The 20,000-nt window shown below is 44.1% G+C and overlaps 1 protein-coding gene across 1 annotated transcript in view; it reads left to right on the forward strand.

The window, feature by feature from the left end:
- Positions 1–20,000, forward strand: part of prox1a (prospero homeobox 1a) — a gene marked incomplete at its 3' end in the record, with an annotated part of 111,024 nt that overhangs the window by 25,582 nt on the left and 65,442 nt on the right. Inside the window, exon 7 of the mRNA XM_083634225.1 lies at positions 19,782–19,976. Within this exon, the coding sequence (XP_083490351.1) occupies positions 19,782–19,976 (195 nt within the window). The remainder of the gene's footprint in view (positions 1–19,781; positions 19,977–20,000) is intronic.

Below are 20,000 nucleotides of genomic sequence, written 5' to 3' on the forward strand. Positions count from 1 at the left end.
TATCTGTGGTGACCACTTCCTGGCGGCGATGCCACATCCTCCCTGGCTGCCATGGCAACAAGCTGTGCTCGGACACCAGGTTGCTAGGCAAACACCAGGTTGCTAAGCCTACCTGCTCCCAGCGTTGTGTGTGTTGTGTTTTTGTGTGTGTGTGTGTGTGTGTGTGTGTGTGTGTGTGTGTGTGTGTGTGTGTGTGTGTGTGTGTGTGTGTGTGTGTGTGTGTGCGTGTGTCTGCGCGCGCGCGTGCGTGCGTGCGTGCGTGCATGCGTCTGCTTTGTCATAAACGGTCTGGGAGTCTCTTCAGTTCATCCTGTAAACACACCTGACACATTAGGAACAGAATATGTTGGCTTTTGTCAGCACCTTCTTGGCAAAGCAATTGGATTTCAAAAGTTTTGTTTCTTTGTTTGTTTGTTTGTTTGCTTGCTGTTTTTTTCTCCATCTTTCTGTGAAATCATGGGGAACTGCAGTTTTTGCCATTTCCTTATTGGCTTCATCTATCCCTCGATCTACTGTGCCCTGCAAAGCTAAAAGGGGGTAACTCGCCAGAGTGTAGAACTGAGAAAAATGACTTTAAAGTTTTGTTGTTGTCCAGCCAAATGTATTGTAGGAAGAAAACTAGAAATGTGTTAATTATTTGTTTATTTAATGTAGTTATTTATCTACATAATTTGCTTTAGCTCAAACTTGACCTTTGACCCTTATTTGGAAGTTACCTTACTCTGGTTTGCATTGTCTGCAAAATAATAATGGGTGATGCCAAGCAAAAAGACAGTAACTTCAATTTGATCCTTCACTTGGTTGCTTATCACTATATAAAACCAGTATATATGATAATAATGATAACAGACATGAAGTCTCATGGTCATGGCACAATCACGCTTAATATAATGTACGTATAAATATAATATAACTAGATTATCAGGCCGCTACACATCCTTGTTGCCTATTTGTACTATGTCGTAAACGGAGTCCACAGCACAATAATTTCACACGTGATACTTGTACCATGGAGTGACAATAAAAATCTTGAATCTTGAATCTTGAATCTTGAATCTTCAAGCCTAGTTTGGTGGGACTCTTGTTGGCCCGTTGTGTGTCTGTGTGTTGGCGCCTCGGGGGTTAATGTCGTATGAGCTGGCTCCTCGGGGGTTGATGTCGTATGAGCTGGCAAATCTGGGGTTAATTTCATATGAGCGGCACCTCGGGGGTTAATGTTGTTTGAGCTGGCGCCTCAGGGGTTAATGTTGTATGAGCTGGTACCTCAGGGGTTAATGTCATATGAGCTGGCGCCTCGGGGGTTAATGTTGTATGAGCTGGTACCTCAGTGGTTAATGTTATATGAGCTGGCACCACTGGGGTTAATTTCATATGAGCGACTCCTCGGGGGTTAATGTTGTATGAGCTGGCACCTCCAGGGTTAATTTCATATGAGCGGTGCCTCTGGGGTTAATGTGGTATGAGCTGGCGCCTCGGGGGTTAATTTCATATGAGCGACTCCTCGGGGGTTAATGTTGTATGAGCTGGCACCTCCAGGGTTAATTTCATATGAGCGGTGCCTCTGGGGTTAATGTGGTATGAGCTGGTGCCTTGGGGGTTAATGTCGTATGAGCTGGCGCCTCGGGGGTTAATGTCATATGAGTTGGCGCCTCGGGGGTTAATGTCATATGAGGGTTAATGTATAAGGGTTAGGGCGTTAATGCCGTATGAGCTGGCGCCTCGGGGGTTAATGTCATATGAGGGTTAATGTATAAGGGTTAGGGCGTTAATGCCGTATGAGCTGGCAACCTTGGGAGTTAATGTGGGTGGTGTGGGTGTGTGTGTGGGTGGGGGTGGTATTGGTCCGATGTCACAATCATGACATTAGGCCTGCCCATTAATGTAACTCATACCTCAACTCAACCTGAGCATTCTGGTGAGTTACCCCCTTTTTGCGTTGCAGGGCAGAGCATTCAGAGTGCAGTCAAACCAAACCAAACAACCGTAACTGATGTTACCTCAGTCTTGCTTGGTTTTTGTAGGGCTTTTGGAAGTTACTGTAAATATGACCCCCTATTTTCTCCAAAAAACAACACAATTGACTCAAGATATTTTTCCACATGATAAAGCAGATCTTCAATGTTCCAAAAATGACAAAAACTCATTTTTGACAAAAATTGAGTTACCCCCTTTTAGCTTTGCAGGGCATACACACACAGCTTTTGAAAGCAGTGCACCGAGGTAAAACAACTCCCTATGACGAAGGGTTTTTCATGAAGGCACTCCTTCTTTCAGCCTCTTTCAAAGCATGACTGTGCAGATATTTGGCTATCTACAAAATGTACAATAGAACTGAAAATAGCTGTAATAGCTGGAATTGAGAAATGAGACATTATGACATCCTGTGATTCTGCACTCATGAAACTTATTGTAGCTGTAAGTCCTTGTCAACCCTCATTTAGAGTCATGTTTTCCTTCACTGCAGTGAATCAATGTATTTGTTGATGCTACTACTGTATATGAGCGGACAGCTGCATGACAGCTAACATGACTTCCACATGTAATTTGAAAGTGCTGACATATGTAATATTGGGTAATCACTAATCAGCTTACTTTACATGTTTAAATCAAACTCGTTAAGTATCTTAGTAATATGCGTAATATTTATGTGGCCAAATAAATTCTGGTTTGCAGCTTTAATATGGGAAATGAATAAAGTAGGCCTAATGGATTAAGGCAGAGGGGCAGTTTATGAGTTTATCTTTTGCAGGCTTTTAACACGTTAACTGCCAGCGACGTATGCATACGTCAAAAAAAATCCAGCGCTTGACTGCCAGCGACGTATGGATACGTCAAAAAAAACGTTTTTTTTTTTTTGACGGTGGGGCGTTGATCAATCCCTTTCACGTCTCCTGTACAATTATTGGAGGTATTGAATGTGTATAATCTATTTTACCGACCCACTAAGTGTTGACAGTGCTCCCCCAGACGAGCGAAATCAAAGAAAAAGGGAGCAAGCCATTCAAGGAAATGGCAAGGCGATTTTACAGTATTACATTCTCATGAAAATGGTTGGGGGAAAACGCTCTCGTTTTCGCACTGATTGCTGGCGATGCGGGATTGCAAATTTACATAATACATTACAGGTGGAACACACTTTGAAACACGCAGCATAAATATGACCAGAATCGCAAAAGCTTCTCTCAACCAAAACTCCCAAGAAGCGAGCGAGTCCATGCCGACTTCCTCAAACAGCAGCCTGCAGACAGGCACAGGAGAGCAGCAAAAGCACTGAGACTGTGACGGCCGCGGCAGCCAAGAAGAGGGTGGAGTTGAAGCAACTCTGCCTCTCGCTCTCTCCCTCTCTCTCTCTCTCTCTCTCTCTCGCTCTCTCTCTCTCCCTCCCTCCCTCTCTCTCTCTCTCTCTCTCTCTCTCTCCCTCTCCCCCTCTCACTAGGATTAAACCTAGTGCGTCTCCCTCCCGAGAGGGAGGGAGAGAGAGAGAGAGGGAGGGAGAGCGAGAGGGAGGGAGAGAGAGAGAGAGAGAGAGAGAGAGGGAGGGAGAGCGAGGGGAAGGGAGAGAGAGAGAGAGAGAGAGAGAGCGAGAGGGGGAGGGAGAGAGAGAGAGAGAGAGAGCCAAAAATGAATGGTTAAAGTGACAGCTCTATCGAATTTCACAAAAAGCCGTTTATCTCTGAATATTTTTTCTCATGCTAAAACCATGCTGTATTCAACTGATAATGCTTACATAACTACTAACTCTACAAACTAACTCTTTTAGACAGAGAAAGTACACATTCTATTAGTACTTTTGAGATATTGTATGTTCACAAACTCCAAGCAGAAAATAATCCTCGGCGCTTGTAAAATGAGCCACAATCCTCAAAAAACGGCTTGGCAGAAGCTACCTACAGCAAGAAAAAAACGGCTGGCAGTCAATGTGTTAAAAGTAATCTAGTGTCCAATCTGCGTGTTTATCTCCAAACTGATATTCAAATAATCTCATTTCTTCATCTCAGCAAACATGGATTTAGATGATAAAGATGCTGCTTTGGCCTGACACTTCGCTCAGCAGATGTAGAATATGAACAGAAAAAAGTCCCAAACACTGGTTTTGTTTATATTGGCTTTATTAGATTGAAGACATTTTCCCACTGGACTTCATGGTCTAAGCTTCTGACAGTACGCTATATGAGGTTTACATATATTTGTAGCCTGCGAACAATTTGTTGGCCTAATTTTTAGGCAAAGACGAACAGACTAGTTTCAGTTGGGAAGAGTTGAGGAAGTTCCATCTACAGGTCAAATTCTTCTCTCTCTCATTCCGCTCTGTCACACACCTTGTTCAAGATTCAAGATTTTTATTGTCACTCCGTAGTACAAGTATCACGTGTGAAATTCTTGTGCTGTAGGCTCCGTTACAACATAGTGCAAAAAATAAAAGATATATAAATAAAAAACAAGAGGCAACGAGCAATAGAGCAGTAAGACATGCCACAGACAGTGGCGTATTCACTGCCCATAGTTCAAATGGCATGAACATACTTTAAACATAATTAAACATAATAACATTCTGTTAGGTGCAAATAGCGTATACCTAATCAAACATACTATTGAACATTAGTCATACATAATGGTAGCATCTACAGTGCGGTACAGTACAGCTACTACACTATTTGTATATGTTAAGGAGTCTCGTGGCCTGTGAGAAGAAACTGTCCCTCAAGCGATTTGTGCGTGCTCTTGGGACCCTGTATCTCCTCCCCGAGGGTAGCAGGGAGAACAGACTGTTGTGGGGGTGGTTTGTGTCTTTGATGATCTTCAGGGACCTCCTGAGGCACCGCTGGTTGTACAGATCTTGCAGTTCTGGCAGCTCACATCCTGTTACGTGCTGGGCCGCGCTTGTGCGTTGGATGTTAGGCGCTCGGTAGCCTTGTGTGCAATTATGATGCACCCACTTACAAGTTAAACAAGCACTGCACACCTGCTGAGGCAAACATCAAGTTATGCCTTGGGGTTTGGGTGACGCACAAGGGGAAGGGGGTTGGGTTTAGGCACTGAGGAAGGGTCTCTTATTCACTTTTTCTCTCTTCCCCGTTACCCGCAATTGTATTTGTTCTTCCGGTTCAGTGCTAGTTGGCAGCCAATTTCAAAACAAAATGTCACTATGAATGACGTTTGCCAACATTCAGAAGCTACACTGCGCCCAACTTCAGTTACATGTTCATAGCATTACTGCTGCGAGGAGCCGATGGCTGTACCCGGTCGGCATTTAACGTTAGTTACAAAAGCACGTCGATAGTGTTTTCTTACTGCCAGTAGCCAGTAGGGTTTGACAGATAGCTAGTCCGACCGGTGTCAGCACAGCCAGCGCTCCCAATCCTCGCTGCTCGTTACATATTTCCAAATAGGCGTTATTCTGATAAACTGGTCACATATTTCGAATGTTTCTAAAAGTCTAAAAATGACTACGGTAGGCGTCATCTACACGATACAACAGACGATTCCAAAATTATGTCATGCAGAAGCTTCCTTGTATGGGCAAAGAATAAGGTGAATAGGGTGAGACACAGGGGGGAGGGTCTCAATGTACACCAGATGCGTTACAGCTGCGTTGCGGATCCGGTAAAACTGCCGGATCGACTCTCGCCCATGTTAATTGATGGGCGATACGTGCAGTACGGACAAATTACACACCTGTTCTATTTTTGTCGGATCCCGCATCCATCTGACAGATTACATGAGTGTGGGTCTGTTCGCAGCCGTACCAAAGCCATACCGCATCTGATCCAGAGGCGGTGTACATTAGCCCTTAGTGTTAGGCTCAGGTGGGAGGGGGGTTGGGTTTAGGCACAGGTAGCCACTTAGATGGGGTTAGGGTCTCCAGGGGAAGACTTAGGGTTAGGGTCTCCAAGGTAGGAAGACCCCCTGGAGACCCTGTGGAGACCCTTCACTTCCTCACAGTCCCTATAGCTCCAGCTCCAGCCTCCAACCCCAGAATGTAACTTGACCTTTGCCTCACCCTGACCAGGTGCGTCCGCGTGCGTTCCATAATGCGCACAAAGGTACCAGGCATCCAATGCACAAGATGCCTGACAGAGTGCTGATATTAACATGCTTTCGGAGTGAGGACGGGTTTGAATCAACCCAACAATGGGCAAATTGCAAACTGTAGCTTTAAGAAACATATTGTCTCTTCTTCTTCATGTTTTATGCAAATGATGATCTATTGTCAGATTGAGATTTAATTGAGATGTAATCCCCCTTAATCCAACATCTACGGGAGAACTCTGCAGATATTATTTCCTTCAATAATAAAACATAAAGTGGAAAAAATACAATAGATAATCCTATTTGTGATTAGTGAGGCTGTTCTTTTCAAGGCGTGGAAGACAGAGTGCCCTGTTGCTTTCTCACTCTATCTCTCTCTCTGTCTCTCTCTGCATGTGTGTACGTGTGTGTATGTGTGTGTGTGTGTGTGTGTGTGCGTGCGCGCGCGTGCGGACACGCAGTATGACTGTGTCCTGTTCCATTGTCCCATTGCATTCACTACCCTCATCATTACCATATTTTTTTACAAAATCCGGGTCAATGTCTCTCTCACTCTCTCTCTCTCTCTCTCTCCACCCCCCCCTCTTTCCAGGGAGGGAACAATAAGTAGCATGTGTTAGGAGGATCAGGCAGATTCACTGTAAGGGAATTAAGGCCCTGAATGGCTTCCCCTAATTGGACTTGAATGGACTTTGTCTATGGGAAACTGGTTCTTAAGGATGAGCCTCTTACACACAATGCTCAGTGTGGGAAGTGGGTTGAGCTGACAACTGTTTTAGGCACAGACGAGCACACACAACACACGCAACACATGCACATGCACGCGCACGCACACACACACACACGTGTGCGCGCGCACACACACACACACACACACACACACACACAAGCTCTAATTGCGCAATGAAAGCGCTTGCCTTCTGACCAGACAGCCATACGTGAGTGTGAGACGCTGAGGTCTTGAGAGAGTCAGCGAGAGTAATTAAGACCTCGTTAAGACAATTAAGACCTCGTTAAGACTGGAGGAGTTAGGATTAATTAGACGCTCACTGCTGGCTCAGGGAGCTCCTTCCGGCTCCACACACACACACACACACACACACACACACATGCACACACACTCTCGCTCTCTCTCTCTATACACACATACTTTGCCTGCTAGCTGAGGGTACACTCTCTCTTCCTCTCTCTCTCTCTCTCTCTCTCTCTCTCTCTCTCACACACACACACATACACACACACACACACACACACACTTGACGCGAAGCAGCGACACACTTATTAGCTCCCTGAAGACTCTCTCCTTGAGAGGCTGAAGTGATGGCTCGATACCGCCGCCTCAGCAGGAATCAATTAGCGTTCGGCCCGCCTCTCGCCCATCGCCTCAATTAGAGTGACTCAGCCAATTTGCCCTGGTTAAGATATGAATCAGCTCCTGTACTGGTGATGATATTGATAGAACTTCAGGTCAGTGGTTTTTTTTTTTTTTTTTTTTTTTTTTACCTTTATTTATACAGGGGGAGTCTCACTGAGAGCAATGCTCTCTTTTTCAGGAGTGCCCTGTTCACATTCACACACACATTCATACCTGGAAGCTGACCAGTACAACCACAGTCTGATCTGCTGGCCACTGATCAGCTCCACTGGAGCAGATGGGGTTAAGGGCCTTGCTCAAGGGCACCTCAGTGGTGGTAATGAGGGAGGGGCAAGCGCTGCCTTTTCACTTTCCCCACCCAGATTTATCCTGCCGGTCCCGGGGATTGAACCGACGACCTTCCGGTCACAAGCTCGCTTCTCTAACCATTGGGCCACCACTGCCACTGGTTACTGGTTACTACAGTATGTTGAAGTGTTTGGGTTCTTCACATGATAAACCATAAGTCTTTCAGTGACGAATCTCTTCTGATGACTGTCATTTCAAAGACAAGCCCAATGGGATTGTCTTTGAAATGGCTTTTTTTCCTTTACTAAATGTCTCTCTGTTCATTGCTCTGCATTTTATTTAATAGAGATGATGACATCACATAGAAAGTTGCTGGCTCTGTAATGGTCTCATTTAAGAAATCTTAATAAAAAAAGTCTCTGTGCCCAAATATTGATGGGAATGATAGTGATTGCAAAATGAACCCATGTAAAATACTGACAATTATTCCACTCAACACTAGAAAGACCAGTTTGGGGTGTAACAAGATCAAAAAGGTCATTTCTCATGTTGTTGTAAAAATCTGCCAAAGATGGATATGGAGAGATTTGGGAGTAGACTAATCTGGGTTTTTTGTTATGGGTAGAACTGAGGGCATTCCAGTGAGTGAGCTAAGGGGCACACTCTGCACTGACGGCATAGTTGTAATTGATTCTTATAAAGTGGATGGTTCCGCTCCTTTGTCTGTGAGACAGTTACGACAACAGCTCTTCTTCCTGGGGTTGCAAAGGCAACATTCCGTGCTGCGACTCCTGGATTTATGTCGATGTGGCAAATTCACGCTGTCCTCTACAAAATGTGCCTTGCTGCCATGAATCTGGTTGAAGTGGGCAGATTCTTAAAGGATGTGTGTGTTTGCCCTTCCAACATGGCCCGGGGGGCGCTGACACCAGCCGCCATCAAGGGGGGAGGGGAGCTGGGGGGGCACTTTCTCTCCCTCTCCCTCTGTCTCTCTGGCCGACATTCTCCCTTTCCCGCTTTTCGTTGTAAACAGAAAATGGCATTCCTCGAGCTAAGCGTTTTGCTTCCAAGCCCCCCCCTCTCCACCCCTCCCCCTTTGTGTCTCGTCTCTTGTTTTTCTCCCCCAGTTTTTGCTGATTGTGATGAGCTGTACGGGGCAGTGGGTGGGGTGTGTGTGTGTGTGTGTGTGTCTGTGTGTGTGTCTGTGTGTCTGTGTGTGTGTCTGTGTGTGTGTACAGTATGTGTGTGTGTGTGTGTGTGCGTGCGTGCGTGCATGCCTGTTATGATGGACTCTTCTATAGTTCTATAGTCTTGACATATTGGCTGAATTGAATTTCAGGGAGCAAAATCTTTCCAAAATGTTCTACCTCCCAAAACTTGACCCCTTCATGCCCGCCATGCACTTATGAATTAATAAAAATCTGCAAGTATTTTACCTAACTCCCACTGTGGCCATTTTGAACTTGTGTCACACTCAGGGTGGGAAGCTCTACCTGGATGATCGGCAGGAAAACGTAACATCATCTCAAATTCAATGGCTTTTGGTAATGCCTGAAATAAGGTCAATGCCAATGGTTAACAAAAGTTTAGGATTTTGTCCAGCGAGATATTTGATTGCATTTGTAATGGGTGCTGTAGGCTCATAGACTGTATAAAAATATGGACGTAGCCCACCATGACGTGTGGATTCCCATTTTGAAGCCTCCTGTTTGGCTGATGCCATCTTGGGTTTCTGACAGACACCTGCTATTGGCTTAAATAACGTCCAAAACATATACTTTTCTATCGTCTATTTCACTCTTAATGAATGATAAAAAATCACCCCCGTACAGCTGGCATGAAAACGAAAAAACAAATTTAAAACCATTGAAAATGGGTTATACTTGAGTACCCTGACCTGGTCTATTTATTTTTTAAACATTTTTAATACTGAATGAATGTTTAATACTAATGTTATGTTAAATTATCTGTCTTAACCTGTTGGCACAGGAAAAGAAAATTTGAAAACATACAGAAATACCCATTGTAATAGGTGAGCACATTTATTTTTTTATTTAGGTAGAAATTAAATTTTTTATGGCACAAGGGTTTTCTGGTCCAATTTCTTTTGCCGCAAAAGCTGCCGCGCTTAATATTGTTTGGCCCGCGACTCCTTATATTTTTCTGTATGCGGCCCACAACCAAAAAAGTTTGGCCACCCCTGAACTACAGTTTTTGGCACTTCCACATTGGCTTCATCTATCCAAGCCCGAGGTTGCCACTTGTGTGGATCCAGGTTCAAGCTCTCATGTTGGCAAGCATTATTGAAGTGCCCTTGAGCAAAATGCACTGCAGAAATCTCTGGTACTCTTTGGTAAAGGATCTATGGCAGTCTGTATACAAACATGAAGTTACCCGTATGTCTTACTCTACGTGCTGTTTGCATGTTGAGGATGTGCGTGACACAAGTGTTGCTCTGTTTTTCTCTACTGATGGGCTGATGACACCGTCTTGTGTGTGTGTCTGTTTGTGTAGCTCTGTGTGTGTGTGTGTGTGTGTGTGTGTGTGTGTGTGTGTGTGTGTGTGTGTGTGTGTGTGTGTGTGTGTGTGTGTGTGTGTGTGTGTGTTCGCGCATGCGTGAATTGCTGAGTTGTCACGTTCCTTCCGTGCGGCTCTTTTGTGGGTCGAACCCCCCCCCCCCCCACACCGCACACACTTTCCCCTCCTGTCACTATGCATTGTGTAATCACTTGCTTCCCTTCTGCTAGACACACACACACACACACACATGCACACACACACACACACACACACACACACACACACACCCACGCACGCACCCGCACACACACACACACACACACACACACACACACACACACACACACACACACACAATCATGCTCCATTATGTCACCCGTCTGACCACTCCTGAAAAAATATATCTAATATATTCTCTCCTTCTCTTTCTTCCTGTCTGTCTCTCCATTGCTTTTTCCAGTCAACCTTGCTCTAGTCATCTCTCCCCCTCTCTCTCTCTCTCTGTCTCTCTCCCTTTCTCCCTATCTCTCCCGCTCATCCCTTGTTCCTGTGAGACAATGTCTTGTAACAATACCAAGCTTAATCTCCGTGTCAAAGCCGTTTTTCCCCTTCACTGAACACACACACACAAACACACACACACACACACACACACACACACACACACACACACACACACACACACACACACACACACACACACACACACACACACACACACACACACTTTCACTGGGCTGTCACTGTACTCCCCCTCCCATGTTTTGTTTCTAACTAAATGCCCAGTGGAGCTCTCTCTCTCATATGCCGTCGGACATCCATTATGAAAGCCTGCAGAAAAATACTATATATAATATTCCAGATGCAGATGATTTAAATGAACACTATGTCAATTTCCAACCAGCCTTGTATTATTACAACAGTCAGGCCAGTCTAAAAAAAGAGAGTTAAATAGTAACATTGGTCCACAGCCTAAAAATGTTTCTATGTCACAATTTCGGCTCAAAAATTGTTAGTTTTTGGTTAGGTTTAGGGTTAGGGGCTGGGTTAGAGGGTCTGAGGTGGTCGGGAGCGGGGTTGGAGATGCTCTCTGACCCAAGCCCCCCACCCCCCCCCCCCCTCTCCCACACCCCATGCCTAACCCTAAAGCTGTGTTCACACCGAGATATTTATTTTTCTCTCTGTCGCTCGATTCAACCCTTTGGAATCGCTCTGTTTAAATCGCTCATCAACAGGCACAATAATTGACGGACATCTGGGGGCTATAACGTTACGCAATGTCATATTTGTCCACTACGAGCCACCGTAGTTGTTTACAAGCTAAGCCTATCAGCGTGCTCCTAACACGAGCCCCATACCGGTAGTACAGACTTCACTTCATGTCAGCTGTCAGCCTGTCAATGAGCTGTCAATGCGGTTTGTTGCCACACAATAAACCAGCAGTTTGTTCCAAGCCAGTGTGATCCTTGATTCACTCTCACATGGCAGCCAATCAGCGTTGAACAGCGAGCGACTGATGCCAGCGTAATTTCGCTCGAGTTGGGATATTTCATCTCGGGCGATGAGCGAATTTTCGTTTGCATTGACTTTGTATGTAAACTCGATGCCAGCGAAAAACTTTAATAGGTCGGTGTGAACGCAGCTTTACTCAGACTCTAACCCTAAACCTAACTTCTTACACCTCCCACGCCTAAACCTAACCTCTCCCACCCCTCTCAAAACTCCCACTCCTGTAAAAACTCCCATTAAATTTTATTTTTTTCATTTAACAATTTTAGAGCCGAAATTGTGAAATATAAATGTTTTTGGCTGTGGACCAATGTTACTACTTCAAAATGTTCTGAGACTGTGTTGACATCAGTATATCAGAAAACTGTCAACAGTTTTGCAGCCATTCATTTAGTTTGACACTTATTGAGAGTTGATTTGAATTAAGGTGTGGACCAGTGATATCTTTGTGCATGGATGACATCACTGGTCCACAACTTAAAGGACGGCTTTACCGTGGGGAATATGAATATATATTAAATCTCACGCCCCTAAGGTTTTCGAATCCGTTGAAATTTTTGAAATTGGAGGTTCACTGCCAGAGATATCAAGCATCTCTCACATATTTTTTGGGCCAGCGGACGTGTTTCGCGTCATCTGGCCCAAGTCCGCCTTGCGGAAGTCGAGGACCTATGAACTACAATTGTTGTGAGCCATGGTCCCGCCTCTAGAGGTCCTCCACGCCCCTTCAGAGGTCTTGAACAAAAACAAAAGGCAGCCATCTTTTTCCACCACCTAGCCTGCTGTAGCTAGGTTCGCTTTCCATAGCTCCTTGCAAAGAGACGATTTTCTCGGGAACGTTAGCACGGACAGACACGGGACTGGCGGCATTGGAAAGCTCGTCAAATTTTACATCTAGTAGTAGGTGCGTTGAAGTAACGAAATCAACGCTGAGCAATGTACCCGTTATTACACATTTTTACATAAAATAGTTACAACATCAGATGCGCGTAACTCCTACGAAAATGCCTTAAAATGCATGAAGACATCTCCCAACATATATATTACCGTTTAAATTTGGTGCAATTTGGAGGCAATTTTTTTCTTTTTTTTTCTTGTTCTACTAAATCTTTTTATGTCGAAGCCTTCTTCTTCTTCGACTTTTATGGCGGTTGGCAAGCATATATGTGCATTACCGCCACCTACTGGAGTTTGATATCAGCCAAATGCCTGAGGGGTGGGCGTGGAAACGAAGGCCACGCGAGCCCAGTGCATTGTGGGAAATGTAGGATTTCGGGTTCCCGCACCCGCCCCTCCCCTCCACCACCCCCCCCCCCCCCCCACACACACACACAGAGTGGATTTCGGTTGATATCTCTGGCAGTGAACCTCCAATTTCAAAAATTGCAACGGATTCGAAAACCTTAGGGGCGTGAGATTTAATATATATTCATATTCCCCACGGTAAAGCCGTCCTTTAACTCAAATCAACTCTCAATAACTGTCAAACTAAATGAATGCCTGCAAAACTGTTTACAGTTTTTGGATATACTACTGATTTTGTAATGATACAAAGCTGATACAAAGTGGGAGGCGGGCCTCCCCAGGGGGCTCCAAAACGTTTCAGGGGAGGCTCAGTGAATGGAAGTGAATAAATATCACATTAGTTATTACATTGGTTATCAAACGGAGATCACATAATAGCCGAAATGCGTGTGACTCCCAGAGTCAGAAAAAAAAGCCTTCAGAAGACTTTTTTTTGGTATTTAATAGTCATATGACGAAGTCACAACAGCAATATCAGGCTATCTTGGCTCAATTATGAAGTGTTTATCGGATCAAATAACAATCACAATCCCTTAGGCATCTAGAAATTAATCTAAACTACACAAGTAAACTGCATTGGGGGCTTCCAGACTTTGTCCGAGGCCCGAGGGGAGGCCCGAAGTGTCAGACTTTGAAAACCAAACCAAACAAGTCAATTCATGGCAGTAGGAGACATCGGGCTCTATCTTCCGACAGGCGCTATCCCCTAATAGCGCTTGCGCACCTGTTTGCACATGCCTTAAGGCACGGAAGATAGCATTCCGCCTTGCGCCGTCCGCCAGGTGTTCTGCCAAGTTTTGCTCCCCTGCCGAGCAGCAAAAAAAAGCATCCCCACCTCACGGGAGCATACTTGTAATGATTTATACAGAAATGTAACTGTTTAAAAGTGATATAATTGTCTGGTAGACATGACCTCCCAGATTTCTAAGTTAAAACAGCCCCGAAATATGTTGGGGATGCAATTCTCGGCCGGAATGCGGAAAGGTTCACGGCACGTGTCGCAAGCGCAAATTAGAGCCATGCCAAAATCATCTGCGCCCCAAAATGCCTGCGCAAACGGAATTTGGGCGGTCTTAACTACCAGAATTATTCACAGGCGTGGCAAGGCAAGGCTGGGCATTACGTCAATCAAAACCAATCAGATTACCGTCTCGCAATGGCTGTTTGCGCTAGGCATGCAATATGCTGTAATTCTCTCCATGCGTAATAGAGTGTACTGACTCGTGCGAGGACAGAGGGAGCTTATTGACAGATCGTCTGTGGTGCCAATGACCCTTCGGGTTATGGAGGTAAATAGCCTATGTCCATTGTCCAACAAGTTTTCTCAATTAATTTCCCTCTTTGCGATGTGATAAAAGTTTCTCAGTGAGTTATAGTTGATTGCCTCACTGAATTATCTGCTAATATTTAGCAGCATAATTTGATGTCTAGGCTGTGCGTAATGACATCTCCAAAAGGAATTCTACTTTGCACTGCGCTGCGCTAGACGGAGATTACGGGTGCACTCCGAGAGCGCGAGGTATTTGCGCGTAAAAGGTCCTTTTCAAAGCTCTTAGCGCAAAGTAATTGCACGCTGCTGACGATAGGGTAATGCCATCTATGATAGATGGCATTACCCTATTGTCAGCAGCATAGATGATCTATCCCACATTTTAGCGCTGAAACGCCTGCTTTGGCTTGTGGCAGCCAATGCCCAGTACAATTATCACAGGCATGCGCTTGTGTCAGCCCCCAATTTGCATTGCGCACGGCGTTAAACGAGCGCAAATGCTAAATTAGCGCTTTTGGGAAGATAGAGCCCATCATCTGCAACAATAGATAAATAACTTTGTTTTACATGTTTTAAACCTTGATTTAGTATCTGAGGAAGTGTGACTACTGTCCTGCTCAAGGGGTAGCTCAGTTCGTTAAAAGTGAAGGCAATGCGAAAGTGCTTTAAACCTGCAATATATCTAATGGCCAGCAGCGGACGACTCCACTGGCTACAAAAAGACGTACGATTGTATGTAAGTCAAATGGGAAAATGCCCCTACTTCTCACTTGATTCATGCCTCAGTAAACACTTTCCTAACGAGTTTATGCTCTCAATCGCCAGTTTCAAGTCTTCTTATCAGAGCGGTGAGCGAGGACCAGAGCGGTACCGGAGCGAAAGTTGGAGCGGCACCGATCACCCGCTCAGTCCCGCTCCAGTTTCGATCACATGTTCGAACCAGAATGCATCGGTGCATGGCCATGTGCACGGCCACTATTTTCTTGTCAGCTGCTGCGAGACGAGAAGAAAGAGAAACGAACATTCAGCCGACTCTGCTGAGCTCATGTTATTTGTAGTGAGCAATGCCCATTGCCCATGCGTTTAAACATATTCATATATTCATATTCAATACATTCATATTTATTATACAGTGTCTGGTCCTGCTTCACGCTCACACTCAGGAGCTGCCCAGCACAAACAGTCTTCATATTTATTATACAGTCTATGGTCCTGCTTCACACGCACACTCAGGAGCTGCTCAGCACAAACAGTCTTCATATTCATTATACAGTCTATGGTCCTGCATCACACTCACACTCAGGAGCTGCCCAGCACAAACAGTCTTCATATGTATTATACAGTCTATGGTCCTGCATCACATTCACACTCAGGAGCTGCTCAGCACAAACAGTCTTCATATTCATTATACAGTCTATGGTCCTGCTTCACACGCACACTCAGGAGCTGCCCAGAACAGTCTTCATATTCATTATACAGTCTATGGTACACAGACTCTCATTTTAATACAGGGACTCTCATATTAATACACAGACTCTCATTTTAATACACAGACTCTCATATTAATACACAGACTCTCATATTAATACACATACTCTCATTTTAATACAGGGACTCTCATATTAATACACATACTCTCATTTTAATACAGGGACTCTCATATTAATACACAGACTCTCATTTTAATACACAGACTCTCATTAATACACATACTCTCATTTTAATACAGGGACTCTCATATTAATACACAGACTCTCATTTTAATACACAGACTCTCATTTTAATACAGGGACTCTCATATTAATACACAGACTCTCATTTTAATAAACATACTCTCATTTTAATACATGGACTCTCATTTTAATACACAGACTCTCATTTTAATACACAGACTCTCATTTTAATACACAGACTCTCATTTTAATACATGGACTATCATATTAATACACACTCATTTTAATACACAGACTCATTTTAATACATGGACTCTCATATTAATACACATACTAATTTTAATACAGGGACTCTCATATTAATACACAGACTCTCATATTAATACAGGGACTCTCATATTTTTTGGGCAGGTGACCAAGTGCAAGAAAACGGTGGTCACATTGTCTTGCACTGTAAAAATGCCAATTAAATTCAAAGTGTGGTTATTGGCATGAAATAGCAGGGGTACTGCTGCCAAAGCAAAGACATTGTAGTAACATCATATAGAATGATGATTTACATTTCAGTGATAGGTAAATCTTACTTTTTTTTTAACCAGTAAAAACGATTTAATGGGGTGAGATGATTTCCAATGCAAAACCAATTGAGTTTTCTTGAATGAAGTGACGTAAAATTATCTTGATACTAGTGTGGTCCAACATATTACAAGATACTGCTCCTTGTTTCTAGAAAATCCAAAAGAAACTGGACTTGGAAACAAGCAGAATTATATCACCCCATTATTTTGAGGAAAAGACTAGGACAGAAAGAAAATGTAAAGGTTAAGATGGATTTTGTTGTTGTAATGTTGAGGCCTTAGAGTAAGGTTATTTACCATGGTTTCTGTGTAGTCCAGGGCCACTGGAGGCAGTTCATTACAACATGAATAATAAGATAATATTTTTGTTTGATTAGCAATGTTTCTAGGGGTCAAATTTTCTCAATAAGGGCCCTCAACATCTGAACACCCTGCTTCATGGCTAATGAGGCAAAGGCAGATATTATTTCTGAGATTTGAACTGTAAGTGTGTACGTGTGTGTGTGTGTGTGTGTGTGTGTGTGTGTGTGTGTGTGTGTGTGTGTGTGTGTGTGTGTGTGTGTGTGTGTGTGTGTGTGTGTGTGTGTGTGTGTGTGTGAGAGAGAGAGAGAGAGACTGTCTTTGATCAAAGAATGTAATTAGAGGAACAGTTTCTCAGTCACTCATTGTCTTCAAGGTCAAATAATGTACACACACACACACACACACACACACACACATGTAGTGTATACATGCATGCAGACACAAAGAAACATGAACACACGCACACACAAAGTGCTTCAACTGCAATTCAATTAAGAAAACCTGGGAAATAAATTAGAGTTCTATGCTTCTGTTCAGAAAGGCCGTTTAATGTTCAAGGACATTCAAATTATTTTGAATATAATTGAACTTAGCAAATATGAGCAAAATTAACTTGAGCAAGAAGACCTTGTTAACACTTTGAGTGCCACGGCCCTTGGGCAAAAGGTGCTGTACTGTGCCACATAGGCCGCAATGCATTTTAAAACAGTCATATAATTTCTTTAATAATTACTATGTAAACACTGAACACGCACAAATAACAATGAGACTCTCTTCTATCACCTGCAAAAAAACGTTTATTGATCCCATTTTCCGTTCTTTAGTTATGAGCCGGAGAAGAGAGCTTGATTTGACCAAAAACAGCCACTTTTTTTCTATAACCTGAGATATTCAGCCTTTTGTGAAAGGAAGCATTTCAAGCACATCATTGACTCATTGCTAATATTTTCTGATGTAATGACACCTCAAAAATAATTTCCTTCAATAAAAGAGTGAAAACAAAGGAATTTTGTTTGGCCAAATACTATTTTTTAGCTGCAACCAGCAGCGCTGGCCCCTGCGTGCGCTGCTGGTTGCAGCTTCTTGCTGTTCTTGATTTACTGCTGGTGGGCATCAGATATTCTAGCTTGCGTTTCCTAATCCTGTCCTGCTGTCTGGGTGTTGTATGCTGCTCTGCGTGCTCTGCGTGCCCCCCCCCCCCCTTCCCCCCCCCACCCCCTCAACTGCACACTCCTCCTTCTGGGAGTGTCTCTGGGGCTTTCTGCTGCCTGCGTTTGCTCTGCACTGACAAGTCCGCTACATCCAGCTTTTTTACAACCGCGTGTATTTGTCACCAGCTTCCAGTTGAGAATAATAACAACTCCACGGCTGATCATGCGAATGGGCTGTACAGCGGACACGGAGGTGCTCAATTGTGACAGCAGATTGGCTGCTGCAGGGGCACAGCTAACGTTATGCTTCAATGAAGCAGCTGCATACGGACGGATGCGATGCGATTTCCTTTTCCCCAACGACTTCTTCTGTGTGTTTTACTCCACTTTCTCTCATCTGGAGTGCGCTGTCGCCACCTAAGGGTTCTGTAAAATAGGTTAGACACATTCAATAGCTCTCATATTGTAAGAGGCGATGTAAGAAGCATAGATCGACACCCCCCCCCCCCGTCAAAAAAACAATTTCGAGTTATTGACGCCATTTGGCGTCGCTGGCAGCCTACGGTAAATTTCTAATGACGCCATATGGCGTCGCTGGCACTCAATGTGTTAACCTTACTGTAAACCATACACTTTCTTGAAAACAATAAATTGCCATGATATAAACAATCATCATAAAGGGAGGGGGAGCTATCCTGCTTATGTAGGCTACTGAATGTTTGGTTGCCAGTTCTTTTACAGTTTTCTGCAGTTTGAGTGATTTTGAAGTAAAACACAAAGAACTAAACAGAGAAAATGAACGTCTATGAAAATTCCTCTCTGTCCGGTTCAATCGCCATATCGGCACTGTTTTCAAAGTGGCTGAGGTAACGAGTTTTGACTAACAAATATTCATGAAATAGTCTCCATTTTAAACTCCCTCTCTTCCTCCAAGAGTTGCCAACTTGGCGGCTTTGTCGCTAGATTTAGTGACTTTTCAGACCCGCCTGGTGACTTCATCATTTCTCAAAAGCGACAATCCTGATGACTTTTTCTGCCCATGGGAAGCAATGTTAATGTGCTGAATCCCAAAGCATTTGGCAATAATGGCTGATGCTGATTTCCTCTACTTGCTTGTCTAATCCAGAGCGGTCTGATCATCACAGTGCTCTTCACACAGCGCACCCTGTGCTGAGAGCAGGGACTGTAGGATAGGGTCCACTTGTAATAGTTACCGGCGCGAGCTGAGTCGCTGACACTGGCCCAGGTGGGTGGAGTCAGCACTTCATATTCAAATGAGCTACGCCACAGTGTGCATAACAAGTGCAGCTTTATTGATATGCAAATGATGGGATGACATCATCTGGCGAGTACTAGAGACTTTCTGAGCAGCCAATAGCTACTTTCCTTGGAGAAGAGTTGGCAACAGTGCTTCCTCCTCAGTGCTCACATCAAGTACACAGTGAAGTGCAATAAATAGCATGGAAACAGATTATAGTAAACACCTTGACCATTTACTAGTGACTACTGTTTTGTTTACTGTTTACAAATGCAAATGAGATGATAACAAGTGCATACCAACTTTGTGTCATAAGGAAGTTATAATCCACAATCAATCAATAATTTATCAATCCTGGTTCATTATTTTGATAAGGGATGACTCATATTTATTGTTATAATATTGTCGGTTGTTCATATATTTACAGGTCAGAGTGTTAACTTCTGCCCAGATGCTAACATCATTTCTTCGTCTTTTGCTCTGTTTTTTTCTCCCTTTCTGTTGCCTCCCTCCTGGCCCAGTTCAATCGCTGCATCACCTCCCAGCTGATCAAGTGGTTCAGTAACTTCAGGGAGTTCTACTACATCCAGATGGAGAAGTTCGCCCGGCAGGCCATCAACGAGGGCGTGACTGCCGCTGATGAGATGTCTGTGGGCCGCGACTCCGAGCTCTTCAGGGCCCTCAACATGCACTACAACAAGGCCAACGACTTTGAGGTACGCCTGTGTGTGTGTGTGTGT

Source organism: Poromitra crassiceps (genome assembly GCF_964638095.1).
Source record: "Poromitra crassiceps genome assembly, chromosome: 3".
NCBI classification, from domain to species: Eukaryota; Metazoa; Chordata; class Actinopteri; order Beryciformes; family Melamphaidae; genus Poromitra; species Poromitra crassiceps.